Below are 20,502 nucleotides of genomic sequence, written 5' to 3'. Positions count from 1 at the left end.
ATCGATCTGCAAACCTGATTTCACAAAGGGCTCTCCCAGTTCCCTGGAATCCTTTTACACCCCTGCTTCCTCCTGCACTCAGACACTTCTTTAGAGAATCAGTGCTCCAAGGGTTTGAATGATGACACACCAGAGACCTGCCCAAATAAGTCAGCCCTGCATTTGTGTGTGCGATGTCAGAGCTGTTCCCACCTGCTACTACCAGTGAACAGTAGATTAATGGAGGGACAGACATCCTGAAAAAACTTTAGAACAGAGGTCAATGAGCCATCGCAGGGAGAGGGGAGTCAGGGTGACATTGGTGGCCTTCACCAGAGGGCGTCTAAATAAATATAGATGGCTATTTTAGGAATGGAATCACTATGCATTATGATTTGGGCAAGGAGCAAACCTCGGAACAGAAAATGGTTAAAGTGGGAGGCAGTCCCATGAGCTTATTTTCTGCACACAGGTCAAAAACATTGGTGCAACAACCCAAATTGTCCCCGTTCTGAAAGTTAAGAGCTACAAATGATACGTAGCTCAGTGTCACTCCTGGATTGGATAAGTGGAAGAAAATGAATGGTTGGGCGAACACCTAATAAAGTGTATATAAAGCATAAACTGTGAGATCTAATGATAGAAGTAAGTAGGCATAAACACAAAGAAACTCTCATAGCTTCAGAAATATCAAATACACACAAATCCAAAGAAAAATATGTTTATTTAATCTATATAGAAATGATGCAATGTGCATCTCAAAGGGAAAAACTGTGAGACAAAAATACTTTGGTACATTTAAATTTCCACATTGCAATTTTTTAAAAGGAGAAAGCAGCAGGGTACGGTGGTGTGGCGGCTCCTACACATGCTTCAGGAAAACAATCCTCAAGAAGTTGTACTGAACTATTGCAAGTTGTTTCTTTGTTATGCATTACGTATGATTAGACTACGCCACCGCTTCACTGAATATTGCACCCTGAATGTGCAAATCCGGGCTCACGATAACTGACATGTAGCGAAACACATTGGTGAGCTTTGATTAAAATAATGAATCAGTGATGGTGTTCAGATGATGTGCAGTATAAAATTGATACAAAAAGGCATATGTGATTTACAAACAATTAAAATTCTACAAATAGTCTCTCAAATACAATTGAATTAAAAGCCAGACTCCAGTGGTCGTTCTGCAGAGCGCACCTGCTACTGAAAGCACAACGGAGAGAGCTGTCAGGCGGTTTAGTAAAAACTAACGCTTCTGAGTGATGTTCCCACAGATCCCACTAACAATGAGAAATCTGAATATCTGATGGCAAGTTTCTACTTTCTATTCTGTCATCTGTCAAGAGACAACTACATACCTCATATCAAAGTTTACAATTTCAAAAAGTTAGAAGCTAAAAATATTTCTCCTGAAACATGTTGCAAATGTAGCTGCGATACTCTGCAACAATAAAAACACACTACAATAAAGGTGAAACAACATATAAAGTGCAAAGAGAGGTTTCAATAAATGCACTGGTACTGACTATAGTAGTCACACAGGCAGTGTACAAATACTCTAAAAATGCCACTTCCCTTGTTTCCCCCCCTTTTTTTTTTTATTTCCTACCTGTCGTTTTCTCTTATTTTATCTCAACTGCTTTCAGGATGGATCGTCTTAAAAAGGCATTTCTCACAGTATTTGGCCAAGACCAACTTGTAACTTAAAAGTTGTCAAGCAAGAGATTACTCTATACACTGCATATTGCTGCTTAAAATGTCATGGATATGTTCTCTGAGAGATGTAGGTGACTGGCTTCCGCCGCAAGCGGAGGTACATTCATTTCATTGTGGCATAAAATGACATAAAAATTAGAAGTCAGTACAACAAGACCGTCACAATCACGTGACACCTTCCACCTTTTTTTGCAGTTAATTACTCATTTAGTTTATTTAACAACATGAAAAGTGAGAATTTACTCTTTTCTTCTATAGCACTGGCAAAAAAAAAAGCAAATTCCTCATCTTTCCGGAATCAACAGAAAGGTAGTAAACATTTAAAATGTTTTATCTCGAAATACTGCCCAAACTGAGATCAGTGCCAACTACAGCAACAACAACTGTAACAACAACAATATCAATATTGTAAAAAATGAAAAAAAAAATCACAAGAAAAATAAAATACAATAATAAAACCCTCTTCATAGAAATCAAACCAGACTATCTCTAACGTGAATATACCGGACAACGTAAACCTACTAAAGTTAGCAAATATGATACCACAGAAAGCACATCAATCGTATTCCTCTCACAGAGAGCGCTCACATCATTGTTTCTACAATGGTGTGGGTGGGCTTGATTAAGCCATTGTTCCCATTTGGGTCCAGGGGCTGTGTCAGCTCACTGCCCTTCAAGTTGTATTCTTTCGGGCGGGAGCTCACGCCTGACTTCGCTGGGGCTGCCACTGCTTTGATCCTCTAAAGGGAAGAAGATGAGACATTATGATCGTCAGAAACTGGGGTGGTTTAGGGCTTGAAATGACAGTTATCAAGAAAATAAACAAGGGCGGTTGATTAAGGGCAGTTTATGTGATTATTAATTATTGTGTACTTTCTTTTTAAGTAAAATGCTGAAACAAATGAACCAAAAATACATGCAAATTGCTGACTGGACTTTTCTGCTTTTGCAAAGAGCCGGGAAGTCTGTTTCCTCTTGACTTTGGATTGATTTCCCTCATTTAAATCTCTGCAGGAAAGCTCCCGTTAAAAGCTCACCTCAATCAGAGGTCCCTCAGACTGCAAGATCTTGATGACCATCACCATTGGGATGCAGATCATGGAGGACAGAGCCAAAATCCAGCCCAGACCGATGGCCCAGTCAGGGTACTCATACACCTTGTTATAGGTCAATGGCTTGTACTTCACCAGTGAGAAGACAAAACAGCCCTACAGGGAGCAAAGACACACACACACACACACACACACACACACACACACACACACACACGCACGCACACGCACACGCACACTGCATTTAGCACAAGCTGCGCCCCTTACATGTGACCTTCAGCAATCAACATTTGTCACGCCAGTTCCTCCAACACAGTGAAGTGCCACTGATCTCTCACCATGCAGAGGACAGGAGTGATTATGGACCAGCTCCATTTCATCCACGGGTTTGGTCTGTAGCCAATCATATCTTCAACTGCATCATAGAAGTTATCGACTCCTGTTCAACACAAAACAGAATAAACAATAAGCCGAGTCTATTTGTTTCTGCAAAGTTTGCTAAAATGGTGAATAGTGCACATTAGATACCAGCGACTCTATAATCTACACGTGTTGTTGTTTCCAATGATAGAATGACCTTGGACTGCATTGGAGTTTCACTGGGTCATGGCTATCTAGTATCAATAATCTTAGCTCTGTCTTTTACATCTTAAAAGACCATTAATGGTCTTTACTGGCTGGCTATAGATTGCTGTGTGTTTAGTGCAACTGTGCTGTAGTCCACTGGTTTGTGCAAGACATTAGCTGTTGATGTGAATATTAATTCTGTTTATTCTGTTTTTACTCTTTTCCTCTTTTTTGCTGATGAATAGACAAATAACTACTATAACAGCATCAGTTCAGCACAAAAGCCCCCAGCTTCACAAATTAAATGTTGTCCGGGAACTACTTTTCTGGACCACAGAGCCTCCACCAATAAAAGGGGTGCCATTAAAGCACATGGGCATTAGCAGGGAAGGTGCAGCTTTACTTCCATTCCATTTAAGGTTTTTCTCTTCTGGCTAAATGTCGCTTTGTTAATATTGGTAGGGTACAATCTGGTGGGAGGCAACTCTCAGTGGCCAATGACAATCTAGCAGGGGACTAACTCCATCCTCACCTCCCCTCAACCTCAAAGCAAGCCCACAGTTAAAGTTATTTACTCCTGACGTCTGAAAACCTCACAAGGCCACCTTTGTTTTACACCCCAGAGATCATTAAGACCTCTTTTACGAAACTTTTTGATGGACACAACAGAAACCTATCACATCTAGAGTCACTTCCACTTACCATAAACCCAGGCTACAGCAATGCATTCAAAGAACGCAACCCACAAAAGGCACACACCACTGGCTGCATAGTAGTCAAAGAGCTGGAACACATACATGCCACCCTGGAAAAAGAGGAGACGGAAAGCTGCATTAATTATCTGTGTGTACATGTGTGTGTGTGGTGAAAAAACGGACCCCACAGAGATAGAAGGGGGTATTAAATAAGGGTGGGCGAGGGTGCTGAAAGCAGGACACAAGAATCCTGGCACCCTACCCGTAGAGTTCAACAGGTGCTAAGACGTCATTGAAGCACGGTTAAATGCTGAATGGAAAACAGCATTCCAAATTGTTCCATTCTGACATACCGGATGTGTGTGTGGTAGTGTGCTAGGAAGCCATATTTGGCTATGACAATACAGCAGCAGAGAGGCATGTAGAAAATGTGCGGGGTTATCGCTGTTGTTCATCTGTTCCTTTTCCTTATCTTAACAGGACAGCCATCAGAAGTATGTGCGCTAGTGACTGCTGATGGACTTACTTTTGTCACCATGGCGAGTCCCAGGAGATAGCTCATGAAACACATCACAGCTATGAAGATCTCTCGCCGATAACCTTTCCTCAGGACGGCTGGATACAGATCCACAATAGAGGTGATCTGACCTTCCACTTCAACAAACTGTGGGGACAAAAGCAAAAAAAGTTCTCAGAGAATTTAAAAAAGAAAAAAACATTTAAAAATGTGCATATCTTTCTGCGTGTGCGCAGCTCTTGTTTTGCCTCCACAAACGAGTGATTAGAGAATGAGGGCCGTCTTTGTTGGGCAGTAATGAGAATTTAAACAAGGCTCCTCTCTGCAACACTGGCTTGTTGCTACCAAGACACAAGAGCAACAAAACAGTGAATCACTGTCTCTGTCTGCTTGTCTGTGTAACACTCTCGCTCCCCTGTGTCTCCTCATTGCCTCATAAGCAACAATATGTTTCAAGAAAACTATAAATTTCCTCACAGAGAACACGCTCCTTTGTTGCACAATAACAAAGAAAAAAACCCTTACACAACTGTGGCATGTATGTGTGAGCGAGGTTAACAATATATAGCATTCAGGAGTACAAATGTGCATATAATTTATGGCCAAATAAATGCACCCACACACACTGGCATTAGTTCTCTCATGGAAATAGCAGCACTTGCATGAGCTTTTACATGTACTCAAATTTAGAGTGCTGGCCTGATCTTGCAGCTGACTGAGATGAGGAGCTTGCCATGTGCAGGAGTAGAATTACACTTGAAGGCAGGAAATGTGATATAGCTGGAGAATCCCTTGGGAGTACACTTGTGTTTTGTCTACTTAGATTATCTTGTCTTAATCAGAGCTCTGCCTCGTATGAAAGCTAGGCTGCTTGCGTACAAACTATTATCCTTACTTTTATTAACTAAATGTTTGGACATCCACCAACTTCCACAAAGGAACTGTGATCCTTAAGGAATCAAATGTGGTAGTAAAATGCCTTTGTTTAAACCGGTTTCTTGTCTGTCAGTCATCTGATAACTTAGAGAGGTTAGAAACAGAAAGGAGAGACACTAAATGTGTTTTACGTATTCGGTCAATGATCTCACAGACTCTTGGAGGTGTCCGTCTCAAATTAACGGGCACAAGACCAAACAACTGTTCTGAGGATAGCTTTACACTACAGCAAAAACACTGACCTGGCTGTCAAGGCCCAGAAGCAGCAGCATGATGAAGAAGAGAATGGCCCACAGGGTTGGCAGTGGCATCATGGATACAGCTTTAGGGTAGGCAATGAAGGCCAAGCCGGGACCTGGAAGGAGAACAGAGAGGGGATGGGGAGAAGGGAGAGAGGACAGAATTAACATTTCTATCTAATTTTGGCTTGGCCGATACAGTGTGAGGGAATGGTAAAATAAAGTAGCAAAGAGCAAAGGAAATACTGCGTTATGGCCAACAAGACATGGAATAGCTCTAACTGTGTGAAATGGTTCCTTTTTTTTGCTGGCCATATATTAAAACCATCTTTAGATTGGTTTTTAATCTAATTTATCCTCTGTAGCACAAGCAACAAAAATCAACAAAAATACATACTTATGTATACAATGTAAGTATACATACTTCAAACGTAACATATTACATAACTGCCGACTGTTACTCAGTGTATATTGCCTTTCTTACTGTACAAATCACAGCTGCCTGACAGAATATTTACAGCTCATTCATTCTGAACATGAGTTTATCAGGATGCATTTCGATAAGCACTCAGTATCTGTGACATGCTGGTTTATTATCACTGCATCAAGGTGTGCAGTGATAATAAACTTAATTTAAACAAAGCAGACATGGATTTTAGCAAAGCAATGAACCAGTTCAGTGAGATATTATAAGAGCATCAGAAAGAGACTCCATCAATTGAACAGCTGAGAAAAATGTAGGTCAAAATATTTGAAAAAACATATACATATAGATATATAGATATATTTTGGTTTCCATATATGATGGAAGCAGCATAGAATTAGTGTTCATTTGATTACTTTATTATATTCCAGATAGCAAAACTTCTAACTTAAACTGAGCAGAGAAAGCATGCTTAAAGAAGACACCTCCCCTTCAAAGTCAACATAAGAAATAGAGGAAGACAGATCCAGAACCAGTGGCGTCCATCTCAGGAGATCCACAGCTTGTTAGCAGAACTGGGCTTACAACATACAGTTACATACATACAGTAAAGGGCCAGTCTTCTTAGCAATGGTCCAAAAGATAAAGTTACTGAATGGCATGAGGAGGATGACTGTGGGACAGACTGGTGCCACTGAACAGCTGTAGTAATGATGACGGCACAGTGCAGGAGCTCTTTAACGCCGCAGTTCATTGTGTAGCTAAAACACACAGCATCTCACCAATGCCATGAAATCTGTCCTTAGAAAACGTGGATCACACTTTGTAGAAATAAACCTGTTTCTTTGAGGCTTTTGTTCAAGGAGTGCGCAGTTGCCGATACCTCTACGTTGCTAGATTTCGAGACTTACATAAGCTACTTCTTTTAAATTGAATTCAATTTTCAATTTTTCCAATTGTCTTTTTTTTTTCTTTTCTTTTCTTTTTTTTCCGGGCAGCAGCACCCACCATCACTGCTGCCATCACCTTGGACCCTCGTACCTGACTCTGCCACATCGGCAATGTCCACCCCTTGTTCTTGTGCCATGAAGCCCAGGACGGAAAATATTGCGAAGCCAGACACAAAACTGGTACCGCTGTTGAGGCCTCCCAGCAGCAAACAGTCCCTATGTCACACATATGTCATGGAGGTTGTTAATGAACACAGGTGGAACCGAAGTTCCCATTTTCTTTTCACGCAACCGAGTTGCTGTCACTACTAGACTCCCACTCGCCCTAGTGGAAACACAGCTCACCTGTAGCAGTTGTATTTGTACTTGTTGTAGCTCCCCAGTGACGTCATGGCGCCCAGGCAAATGGCATAGGAGAAGAAAATCTGGGTTCCTGCATCAATCCACACCTGAGAAGTAGGATGTGATTGCTGATTTTTCAAGATTTCAAAAGATTGCCTTAACTCTACAATCACTGATACATGCTTAGGGGTAGTAAAAATAAGGTTAAGTACTCCATCATCATCATCCTATCATCTTGTTCTATTATATCCAAAACACAGAAAGCTGTGACCAGTAAAATTCAAACAATGAACTGAAAATTGCTCGAAAGCTAAAAATCGTGACCATGTTGTTTGACTTGGAGAAGGAGCATGTGCATGATGTGAAGGTGCAGTAAAGCCATAAACAGCAGCAGTGGAATATCTTAGTTTAGCAAAAAGTCTGGGAACAAAAGGAAACAGACGGCCTCTGACTCTTTCCAAAGGTAATAAAATCCACCAGTAAAATCCAGAGATCACTTCGTCTTTTTAAAAATATATGGTCAGAGTCATGCCTGTAATGTAAGCATATTCACTTGCTATTGCAACTGTATCCTATTAAACTGCTTCATTGCTGCCTTGTTTAATCTTTTGGTTTAATGGACTAAAGTTATATTCTCTTGATTTGTGAGCTATGCAGGTGCTGTTTGGGATCTTTATGTGTGAACGGCTTCCTTTATATAATTTTATATGGCCCAGAGACTATTGTAGGAAGCTTTAACAGATCAAATAAAAAAGGTTTTCATTCTTACCTCTGGATCTTGTAGGCGGGTTACGTTAGGGTAAAGGTAAAATTTGATCCCTTCTCTGGCTCCAGGAAGCGTCACCCCACGCACCAGCAGTACAATCAGCATGACAAATGGGAAAGTTGCTGTTATATACACCACCTAGACCGGACAAAGGATTTATTAGCTAAAAACAATGAACAACATTTACATGGTTATGACTCATCACTGTTGAGATATAGTGCGATAAACGCTTCTTCATTTTTTAAGTTTCATTTCCACTCATATTTGTCCAGCTCCAGCTCAAAGGAAACATTGTTCTTATTGGGTGATAACAATTTCCCCCAACGAATAGCTGAGTGGAGGGCCTAGATACACTTCTTCTATAAGAAAAGTCATGCATGACACAGTATAACGTGGCATTCGTGCAATCTGCATACAATAAATCCTGAATTGTTAGCTGATTAAAGGTTAAATCATTTTAAGACAAATTTGTCACGAAAATAGGGAAATACGCACACCTCCAGTTCCTAATAGAGTTATCCATTTTCAAAGACTTTCAAAGCCTTTTGCCTCTAACCCATTTTCGGGTCTGCTAACAGAAACAAAGACAGGACTAAGGAGCGCCAGTCAAGTGTTTACAGCAGACAGTGTGTCTAGCCAAGGACTGACTTCCAGGACAACGTGGAGGTCTGTGTCTCTTAATCATCTTTATTAACCTTGTTTCCAAGCATGTGGGCTTTCTCTGAGCAGCAGTGTTTTGTCACTGACTTGTTAGGGAAAAACTAAAAAACTGCATCCAAGCAACCCAAAAAGTACAGGGTGTGTTGATGAGTCACACTCACTTTCCCTGTGGACTTGACTCCCTTCCAGATGCAGAAAAAGCAGATGACCCACACTGCCAGGAGACACAGTGCTAAGTCCCACTTCAGGGGCCCTATGTCTTCAATTCCAGTGGAGATGCTTAGGACGTTGCGTCTGCAGAGAAAACGTATGTAAGTGCCTAACTAACAATTCACAAATTGCGATTAGATCCAAACACATTACAAAGCAAATGTGCATGAAAAAAAAACCAAACTTTTCTTCAATTTAATTTCACAGTTACGGTCTAACTTTGAGGATGAACTAGCATAATGCAGTGCAAACCAAGTTTATATTAAACTAGTGGAGAACTAGTGCTTTCTAAAAGTAAACACTCCCCTTGCAAGAATGTTGCTGTTCAAACACATTTACACAAGCAAGATAAAGAAGCACTGTTACTTTGGTATACTGAAGAGCAGAGGTGTGGACTCGAGTCACATGACTTGGACTCGAGTCAGACTCGAGTCATTAATTTTATGACTTTAGACTTGACTTGAAAAAATGTTCTAAGACTTGTGACTTGACTTGGACTTTTACACCAATGACTTGGGACTTGAATTGGACTTGAACCGGTTTACTTGAAAAGACTTGATATTTTACCCCAAATATAAAATTTAACATGCATATTATATAGAGATTGAAAATGTGACGTCATTCACGGGTAGAACCGCAAAGGATTCTGGGAACTCGTGGCAAGCGGTACTAGCGCACGCAGGCTTTCAATTGAAATCAGTCACACAGCGATAAAAAGAAACACAAAAATGTCAAGAAGCTGTTGTATTATTAACTGCAATAGCCGGTCGCATGACAGCCACGGGAAGCCGACGGGTAAAGAGATCGGTTGTTATCGGATTACGTCGTTGAAGAGAAATTGTTCGAGCCATGTTTCCGAAGTAACAAAGAGGCGATGGATGGCCTGGATTGCAGCCATTCAAAGATCAAATATAACGTCCCAGAACACTCCAGCTCACAGGTTAGTCTGCTCCAAGCATTTACACGAAGGTCAGTGTCTTTTAGTACTTAATACGTCATTTTCATAACATAATTGGTGATATAGGTTACAAGCAAGTCTGGCGCTGAACAGAAATTGTCGCGCTATGCTCCTTTATTTATTGTGCATAAATAGTGAATTGTCCTGACACAATATTGCGTTTCGCTTCTGTTATTATGGTACACTGACAAAAACACATACTTTTATTCACAGGATAAAACAAGTTTTTTGTATCACTAATTGCCCAGTACGATTACAGCATACAATATTATTGTCACTGCTACATTTCTGTGATGGGTACCAGAAATTATTTCCACTACTAATTAATTACCGTTGAGCTCAAAGGTCCTATTAATAAACGGTTAACGAATGTGTATTTATGACGACGATTTGTGAGACTGGTAAACTTATGATACGTACGATGGTCTTTCGTTCTACACGGTGCATTTCAAGGTCCTGCACCCATCCGTCGGTAAACTGTACCTGGGCTTGTTGCAGTGACCTGAAGTTACTAAACTTCATGAGTGTATGCACTCACTCCAAGAACCGTATGATTATAAATATGCATATAAATATGCTAAGATGAGATAGCTGACTTCATCTAACTAGCAAATGTTGTCCAGGCTACGTTGGTGATACAGTTTTTTTTAATGTGTATGATATTTTTGTCATGCGATTTTAAAGCCGGTCCTACAACCGCATCCAAGAATAACATGCAGCTTATCGCAGAACTGTCGGTGAAAATTATTCTTGGAGCTAGGTTTAATTGAGCTGCATTTTAAAGAGGTGCAATTTCACAATTTGTGTATATTTTCTAAGTTCACTATTTTGTCATGTGTTGAGAAAAACACAGATTAAAAAATTACATGGTCTTAATATTTACATTTAGCATAACTGCAACATTATTTTTTCGTTTTTTTTTTTTTAAAGACTCGAAAGGACTTGAAATTCAAAGTTTCAGACTTGTGACTTGACTCGGACTTTTACACCAGTGACTTGAGACTCGACTCTGACTTGCCCGACATTACTTGAGACTTGACTTGAGACTTGAGGATAAAGACTTGAGACTTACTTGAGACTTGCAAAACAATGACTTGGTCCCACCTCTGCTGAAGAGTGGATGTGTGTGTGTGTGTGTGTGTGTGTGTGTGTGTGTGTGTGTGTGTGTGTGTGTGTGTGTGTGTGCCACTCACTCCCAGAACTCGGTGACGGGGGAGGTAAAGTTGGTAGCATTGGCTGCCAGCCAAAGGGTCTTGTTCTTGCGCACTGTGTCCTCTACACAGTGCTCTGTGTTCCAAGGCTGCTTGCATTTTGCCCAGGGGAGCTCGGGCTGAAAGCACTGAAACAGGTAGTAGAGTCCCCAGGCCAAGATCACAATGTAGTAGATGTTTAGTAGAGACACGATCACGATAGAGGCATAGCCAATACCTGGAGACACAATAAGAGGGCGGGCAGATTTGAATTTTAAGGTAAAACTTTCTTTTAACATTCGAATCAGGCTTTGTGTCGGCTTCGTTTAAAGCTGCAGTAACAGATTTGTGACCACTTGTGGGCAGAAAAATTGCTGTGAACACAACATTGACAAAACACGTGATTCAGTTCTCCTTTTTTGTTCAGCTGCTCACCTACCCTATCGGTTTTTTGTTTTTATTACTGCCTATTGTGAGAGCTCAGTCAGAGTGAACCAAAACAGGAAATTAAAACAATGCAAAGTATACAAAACGGCACACATAATTTACTGCAGAGATGGGTTAAAATTCCATGCGTGTTCATCAAAACAAGCTGATGGGAAATTAGTCATGTGAGCCTCTGTTTATTTCAAAATATCGATAATTGCCACTTTAAAAGAACATGAAAATATTGTGAAGTTACAGCAGCGACACGGAGTGTGGTCAAAGGTGAACAAGAAGACTTTATTCGAACTCGAACACAGAGGAACACAGCCCAGGCTTCACTTGACTATCTACTGTTATAATGTCCTTAGTGTTTTTAAGTTATTTTTAGATGACTTTGCTGGGAACCTGGACACAAACACCCCGGTACTCTTCCATTGCTTTGGAGTATTTTTAAACTTATCATCTCTTTCACTCCCACCTCCCCCTTCCTACATTCCAAATGCAAACTGATAGACGACGCACGCGGTCCACATGAGTAAAGTCGCATATTCCCTGTGCGATAAAAACACATTAAGGTATGCTGAACAGCACAGAGAGCTGTGATTGGTCAATTCCACAGCAAACTGGGGACTTTCTCTATAACAGCAGGTGGGCAGACATCAGCTTCGGCATTCTTTGGATAACAGGGACCGTTGACAGCTGCTGGAGATCCGGGAGCCATGCAGTTTCCTCTTGCGTGATGTCCCACGTGTGAACATGAGTAAGAGTGTCAAAGCAGCTGCCACGGGTGTGGTGCGTCAGTGCTTGTCTACAGCTGTCATTCAAATGTAAAGGGATGCATATAAGCGGTCCGGCAAGAGCTCAAGTAAAGAAATCAGGTGACAAAAGAGCAACTGAGGCAGTGCTGTCCCGCAGTACTCACAGTTTTGATTATATCTCATAATCCAAAACAAAACAAGCAGGCATGCTGCAGCTCCATGGCAACAAAATGATCAGAGTCTCATGCAGCAGGTTTGCACGAGACTCTGATCATTGCTAGGCAACTTTTCTCCCCTCACAGTCTGTTTCTATGGCAACCAAGAACTCATCAGTCGATTTCAGCAGGCGCATTTTGGGGGAGAGACGCGACACTTATTAAGAACAGACATCTATGAGAGAAAACTTGCTGTCCTCTCCCACCCAGCAAAGAACCATTTATGTGCTAGATACTAAACAAATAAGCTATTCGTGTTGTTGTGCTGAAGCACGCACAAAGCGGAAGTTCACAGCAGTTCCAGCTGTTTGGTGGCTGGCACATGTGCTCCTGCTTGTAGGAAAAATTTAGGTAAGTGTGTGTGTTGTTCTTTTTTTCTTTGCTTTCTGTATGAATAATATAAGCTTGCATTATGTTCAAGAGTTAGAATAAGCTGGGGACATGTGATCTTGTCTGCATGAGGACTGAGCATTGTGCATGTGTAGTAGAGCTATAACTGGGTTTTTAATGTTTTCTTTTTTAAAAAGAGGGGGAAATAAACCTAATATATAAACATGGGTATCCTCCAGCCGAAGCTCCAAACCTCGATATTCAGGAATTTTAATTCTTAGCTTCTGCATTTCTGCATTCTTTGTGATGTAACCTTCACAACACAAAGCAGACTAATGGGGTAAGACTGGTCTAATTGTACTGGCAGAGAGAAGAGGACAACTCGGCAGAACACGCTGTCCAAAAGATGAATACTGGACTGACACAGGAGGAAAATGAGGGCAGAAACCTCGCTCAGACAAATGAGGCTTTTACTCAGTGTTAAATATTAAACGAACAAGGTGGGGAACATTTGTGCAGAGGTTTTATCCTTCTTTCTGTGGGTGAGAAGTTTGTGTTTGTGTGTTTGAACTGACCAGTGAAGATGGGGCAGAGCTTAGCCCAGCAGGTGATCCCTCCCTCAGAGGTGTACTGGCCCAGTGCGACTTCCAGGAAAAACACCGGCAGACCACCCCCGAAAAGGAAGATGAAGTAAGGGATAAGAAATGCACCTGAGGGAATTCAAGCACGATTGAGTTCAGATATTTTGTGACCTTAATCTTGATCTTTTTTTTTATTCTATCTGTTGTGCATCTATTACGTACCGCCACCATTTTTATAACAAAGGTAAGGGAAGCGCCAGACGTTTCCTAATCCGACAAAGCCTCCGGCCACGGACAGGACAAAGTCGAGCTTACTGGCCCACTTCTCCCTCTGAGGAGCTTTGCCTTCTGCCTCATCCTCAGGTCTCGTACCTGGGCTCTTCCCTGGTGAAGGTTTCAGAGTGTCCTTGTGAAAGTCCTTCAGACATTGAAGCTTCTCTTTTTGTGCCATGCTGCAGGCAAAGAAAAAAAAAGACACAGTGATACAAACAAAAGGAGAGAGGTGAGCGGGAGACGCATTAGGGAGATAATGCTATCTCCTGACTGTGTTTCAGGTTGCTTTGCGAGCGCATAATATACACGACAATGCTGCTAATCTTGCTAATCTGAGCAACTCATGCCTGGAGGTCATTCAGACTATAGAAATGGTTGGTGAGCAGATTTGCCTTTGACAAGAGAGCAGATCCAGTATGGAATACGTTTTAGGCAAGAAGAGTCAAAATGCAAATTCTACAATTTTACCAAGAGACATCAAAACATCAGCGCTACAGATTGCAACAGAATACACTGGTGCAATCACACAGTGAAGAAACCCACTGTCCTTCTTACTCTGTCGCAATAACCCACAGATGAAGAAAATCATTTGGTTTTAAACACATGCTGTAAACCACAGTTAAATTACACTGTTGTAATTCAGATGAGTGTTTTTTTACAATGCAATGAAAGACTTTATGAACCCGAGTTAACCTGAAGGATCTCTGTTTTTTTTTTTTTACCACATCAGTAGCGACTCAGTTCAACAGGATCCAAATTTAGAGAGGACAATATCCTTGTACATTCCCCGTAGTGCTGGCTACTCTCAAGAAGCTACAACAGCCTAAATTAACTCGAGTGTTTACAGTGTAAACCATCTTTCCACGAAAGAAAGGATTTGTTAATACGGGTCGAGGTATCCTATTGCGCTGCATGAGCCAAAAAGAAAAAAGCAACCCTAATAGGGTAGGAATAACTGTGTAACGCATGGCAAAGCTGAATATAATTTAAGTTCCCGGCCAGCGGGTGTTTTAGAAAGAACAAAGGAGCCATAATGACAAAGCCATAATTAATTAATAAGATATGAGATTGAATCTGATGCTACTGAGAATGAGTTGGCACAGAAAAATCAGATACTTCCTCTTAACAAAGATCAGGTGATGAAAAGCATGTGCAGAAACTAACTAATCTAAGTTCAGTTCCTCTTGACACCTAGTCAAGAGAACTTTTTTATAGAGACAGTTAAAAAAAAAGAGGCAATTGAATTTACAATCACACTTTCATCTCTCAGGAAATGGACTTTAACCAACAACAACATTGGGGAAAAGATTCTCTGAGAGCTCTCACATGTCTCCTCACTAAATTGGTGCACACTGTGAGCCATCTTATTCTGAGTTTTCTCTCTTCCTGTTATGCATGACAAGTTCACTTGAATTGCTTGCCATTCTCAGGCTTGCTTACATAACTGGATCAGTTCTGTTTCTCATCCTGTTTCTCTCTCGCTCTCTCTTTATCCCTTTTACTCCCCTCCTTTTACTCTCGTCCACTCAGCGTAAGCTTTCACTTGCCTGCCTCGTGTTAGGAAGCTATAGATTTAAGCGAACAGTCCTTTGGGCTGGCCCCAGATATAGCTCACAAAAAAATCCCTAAGCCTTTAAGAACGAAAATAGTGGACTTGTTGAGAATCCTCAGTGATGAATGTAAAATTACTGCCTTTCTTCTTCATGTCAATTTGCATCACAAAAACAACAACAACAACAACAACAACAACAACAACAAAGCCTATTCGCAGTTCTTTCACACTGTATTTAATCTGACAAAGCTGTGACTTCACACACACAAGCTGTACCCGGTAAAATCAAATCTCCCCTCAGAAAAACAATACAAAAAACTTACATTTCCTTCATGGCTGCGACTATGTATAGTGTTCCTCTCTCTCAGCTGTCACCATTCCTCTGTACTGAATGTCTTTATGCTGCCAGGGTCAGAAGAAGTGAAGCTGACAGCAGAGCCCGCCCCTTGGCTAAAGACAATTAAACCCAAAGTAGAGATTGGACACAGCTTTCCTCTGACAGACAACTCAGGTACCAACGTGGGAGACTGTAAATTTCCACTTACAAGTCTCTGCCCACAAACATACAAACTGCCAAGTGGTGGGGGGTGAGTGTGTGTCACACAAGCAATGCATACACATACTATTTATTCATGTTGTAGACACAGAGGACATTTCAGAGGAAGCGACTGAGAGTCCTTGACTGGTTTATGATCTGCTACAAAGTGACCAACTGAATGAAGCATTGAGAGGTTGTTTGTTTATTTGTTTGATTGTTTGTTTGTTTTAGACACTTAAACAGAACTGAAAAATGAATTTCACTTCCACAACCGCACTTCCTTTTAAGAGAGATCTTCATGTGAAAACTAATTTAATTTAAGACCATGTCGAGATGTCCTCTGTCCTTTCATGACACGTGGCGTTTTATCTGGGAAATGTAAACAAGTACAGTATCAACTAATAACAATGCCAAATAAGGTAATGTGTCTCCTCTGCTTGTTAATGGTCTATTGGGATGCAGTTCATTGCTTCAGTGGCTCACAATGGCTGGCATGGAAAAGTCTGTTTAAACTCCACTGGAGGATTTACACAGTTAAATGAGGGACATGAACCGGCTGGTGACAAGCTGCTGGTTAAATACATCTTTGGCACCTCTTGGATTCATTATCCATACAGTATGTTCCTCAGTGTCATGCTCTATATACTATTTGGGTTATGCCAAGTTAGGTCACACAATTTGGCTAATAATTAGCCATGGATTCTTCATAACGCATCCTGCCATTCCCACCAGCAGTTACATCATCAATAATCACTTTGACCTGATTTTAATGACAACCATACACGCCCATGTCATAACACTACCTCCACCATGTTTGACAGATGATGTGGCATACTTCTTATCATGAGCTCTTTCTCTCCGTCTCCATACTTTTCTCTTCCCATCATTCTGGTTAATACTTCAAGTTAATACTTGTAAATTCAACACTCTGAATCAGCTTCAGATATGTCTGCTTCATCTGAAATAAAAAGGAAACACGCCTCACCTGGAAATTTAACTGCTTGTCAGTCAACTGTCCAATTAGCTTTAGCCTCTGAAAATGGGACTAAGCAATGAAAAATGGGTGTAATTCCTAAAATGTTAATGCATTTTAACTCCTAAATTAAACATCCAAGCCTGTATTTCAATCACATATTGACTGCTCGTCTTAAAATCCTCTGAGGCCATACTCTAAAAATGGTGTCTCTGTCTAACAAATTATGAACTTAACTATAACAATGTCAAACTGGATGGGTAATGCAAATCGTGAATATACTTTGTTCTTTCACCTACTACTTCTTTTTTCCCTTTAAGAATTGCGTTTTTGTTTTTCTTACAGGCTTTCACATCTTGTCTTCTGCAATTTGGCTAAAGTGTCGGGTTTAAAACTGATGCTCACTTTGAGATGATCAGGTCTGTGTGCAGTCTGAACAACACATGTAAATTCACTTATATAGTACATGTTATTAAGCTTTAATTCAATGTTCTTTGCATAAATAAACAACCGAATATGCATGCTGTTGGACTGTGGGAAGGAATATGGAGGAACTGGAGGGAAGCTATGCAGGTGCAGGGACAAAATGCAAATGCTACACATAAAGGATCCAACTGGTGAGAAGCTTCAAAGCCAGACCTTTTTGAAACGGGAGTTCTAACAACCACACCACTGCACCATCAGCAATAAAGGAATAAAAATGTAAAACATATCACATATATGACACAAGTGGACTTGATATTCATTAGATTGACCACACAGCAGCCTTTTATTAAAAAAAAAAAAAAGTAAAGAAACAGAAGCTGTTGTGATGGGTATCTAATCAGAAGGCAGTTTAGAAAGGAGGATCACAGTAACTGAAGGTCCCCTTGCCAAAGTTGGATGGGGTACAGTTTAAAGACCTTTCATTTTGAAGGGGATTCTGTGTTGTATCAGCAGCCAGCTAATATATTAAAATGTTTGTGTTTTGTGTTGTTGTATTTGAAATGAAGAATTGCAGTAATCCAGGAAAACACTAACCATCAAAGAAAATCAAACAGCATCGCCTCCTAATTTAGCGAAGAATCCCAATTTATTTTCAGGTTTACAAGGAGTTTCACAGTAATATATGAAACTACTACACATGTCACAAGTTCACAAACAAAAACACTTTTTTAAGTCAGCCTTCAAGAAACCTTGTGAGCACCTCACACCCTCCGAAGGGCCAATTCGGGGACTTTATTTTCAGCACCAATGCCAAAAGAGGTACAGCGACCCCTGAGGTTTCATCTGCTGAGAGGGCGGACTGGTGTTACTAAAGGACACACGCCAATCAATCATACACTGGCTGAGGCGGAGACAGAAGAAGTAGGTTAAGTATGTGTCACTAATATATAAGCTAGTAAACGTCTTAGTTCATCACACCTACTTCAGCATTCACTCAGCTAATGATTTGTGGCTGAGGAAAGCGAAGGTGCACCTTCACATTTTCCTCATCCTCATCACATATCACTGTGAACGCACCGCCCCTGAACGCACCACAGCAGCTCAGCAAATACGACCAAACTGAAACTGGAAACGCTGTCTTATCAGACACGATGAACAGGCAAAAGAGGATTCAAAGACCAGAACTTCGCTCCTTTCCCTCCCTTTTTTTCAGTATATGACCAAAACATGCCCTAATTTAGTCACGTCGTTTGTATGGCAGGGCTGAAACAGTGTTGCTTCTCTGTAACGGATAAGCGCACAGCATCATGTGAAAGAAAAAGAGGAAATGTTTTCAGCTTTTTATGAGCGAATAAAAAGGATCAGCAAGCTTACTTTCCGCATCAGAACACTAAATATTAAACAAACAACAACTTACATTTGGATTAATTAGGGTTTCTCCTATCACACATTTTCTCCTATTAAAACATAGTCTATTAACCTCATGCACTCAATGATATATTAAGAATATATAGGATTACCCGTCCTCTTACTTTTACTAAGCAGCCTGTTGTTCCTTGTTTGGTAGCCTGTGTTTAACGACGAGTCATACAATGTAATCTACTTTTTTTCTCCCCCCAAGATCGCTGATTCAATGAGCGTGTGTGCGTTTAATATCAGTTTGAGTGGAAAATCACTAGCTTCTCCATGCAACTCTTAAAGTGGCAGTCTCCCTGCATCCGCCCTTTTACCTGATTCTCTTGACAGCTTCTGACTGACAGACCGATAACGACCGGCAAACGTTATAAACCATCATGCGGCATTGATCAGGGATTTGCAAAAGTGCAGACGATGAACATTTATAGGGCTAAATTTAATTTAACGTGACAGTGAAAAGCACCATAGGAAATAAACCAGAATTACGCAAGTGAATTCGGTATGACTTAATGGCTTTATTGGTGGTTTATAAATGATTGACTATGTGCAGTATCGATCAATTATTATCCAATACTGACATACAAGTGGAAAATTACAGCGGGAAGCTATCTATCATTTCTAGTAATGTTGATGTTATGGCAATCAATTAATAAACTGTTGCTTTCTGATAAGGTGGTTCACCTCTCATTAAAACCTAGAGTGGTTCCCAGGGGATGAATATCCTACTATCTCGTTGTCTAGCACCACCATAAGGCTCATATTTTCTAGTCAAATGGTGTAAAATTAGATTTGATTTTTCACAGGATGAAGACATTTTGAACAGGTGATATAAGCAAAAGCACAGGAGTAGCCTAATGTCATTAACAATGACTGTGCTCCTTGTAGGTATATAAGTAAACCGTGGCATTGTGCCATGAGACCAATCGAAGGACCCTTAACCAACCACACCTGATGGAAAGAAGCCATTTTTACCCATTTTGAATGTCTGGCCTATGTATATGGGTGTGATTGCAACTGCGACGGGGAGGGGGAGGTCGCCGAGATGTCCCAGCTGCGTCCTCGCCGACCGACCAACCGCTGCTACCGGTGCGATGAGCCTGGCCACGTGGCGCGTGACTGCCCAGCACCAGCCCCGAAGACCAGAACTACGCAGCCTCAGGGAAACGAGGAGGAAGCGGTGTAGCAAGGGGACCACCGCTCCAGCTTCCTGCCCCCCTCCAAGGACGATGCACAGTGGTGGGCCGAGTTGGGCACCTCAAGGGACTCTACCTGAGCTGCTGTGTTGAGGACCAGCCATGCCAGGCCCTGGTGGACACAGGGTCTACCATTTCCCTGATACGACCTGGCGTGCTCCCTGGAACATCCGGGCCACTGGTGAAGGGTTGGTTGCCCACAGACACCCAGCTGATGACAGTGACGGGGGAGAAAACTGTTATGCGGGGGAAGAAACCGTTGCGGATCCAAGTGAAGGATCTAGAGCTGGTGCACGACTTCTGGCTCGCCGACATTCAAGACCAGTGCATCATTGGCCTGGATCTGCTGAGCCGCTGGGGGGCCTGCGTCGACACCGCGAAGCTGGCTATCACTCTTGGCGCAGAGACTTTTGCTCTCCAGCGCAGCCAAAAGCAGGGAACGGGGACCAGACGAGACAGGTGTCGGGCAGCTGCCGCTCAGCAGATTTCGGATGCCGGTGGCTCCGGGTCATCTCCACTCGCCTCAGCCTCAGCCTCAGCCTCTCAGCCTGACAAACCCTCCTTCGACTGAGACCATCGAGGCTGTTGATGACCTTTGGCAGCGCAGCAGCGTAGGC

General features: G+C 41.5%; 1 protein-coding gene and 1 long non-coding RNA gene across 3 annotated transcripts; one reads left to right on the top strand and one right to left on the bottom strand.

Moving 5' to 3' along the window:
- Positions 1–684: 684 nt before the first annotated feature.
- Positions 685–18,917, bottom strand: LOC146684812 (sodium- and chloride-dependent taurine transporter-like). 2 transcript variants are annotated; one of them, XM_085443228.1, is made up of 14 exons: positions 18,809–18,917; positions 13,737–13,966; positions 13,509–13,643; positions 11,208–11,442; positions 9,008–9,140; positions 8,190–8,324; positions 7,424–7,527; positions 7,170–7,294; positions 5,708–5,820; positions 4,539–4,676; positions 4,020–4,122; positions 3,089–3,189; positions 2,736–2,906; positions 685–2,438 (listed from the first exon to the last, which is right to left on the bottom strand). In XM_085443228.1, exons 2-14 carry the CDS (start codon positions 13,963–13,965, stop codon positions 2,283–2,285), a joined length of 1,878 nt encoding a protein of 625 aa, XP_085299354.1. In that variant the 5' UTR covers position 13,966; positions 18,809–18,917; the 3' UTR covers positions 685–2,282. The 2 variants fall into 2 exon arrangements, with proteins under 2 accessions (XP_085299354.1, XP_085299353.1); XM_085443227.1 differs by lacking the exon at positions 18,809–18,917 and adding an exon at positions 15,663–15,757.
- On the top strand, positions 12,691–13,575 carry LOC146684813 (uncharacterized). The gene is made up of 2 exons (XR_014917077.1): positions 12,691–12,954; positions 13,301–13,575. It is a non-coding gene; the product is annotated as an uncharacterized LOC146684813 (long non-coding RNA).
- Positions 18,918–20,502: the final 1,585 nt, after the last annotated feature.

This window comes from Copadichromis virginalis, linkage group LG20, assembly GCF_057382275.1.
Source record: "Copadichromis virginalis isolate Kocher_CV1m ecotype Utaka linkage group LG20, C_Virginalis_male_GT1.1, whole genome shotgun sequence".
NCBI lineage: Eukaryota > Metazoa > Chordata > Actinopteri > Cichliformes > Cichlidae > Copadichromis > Copadichromis virginalis.
Note: the sequence above shows the minus strand (reverse complement) of the source record. Positions and strands in the feature narration are given on the sequence as shown.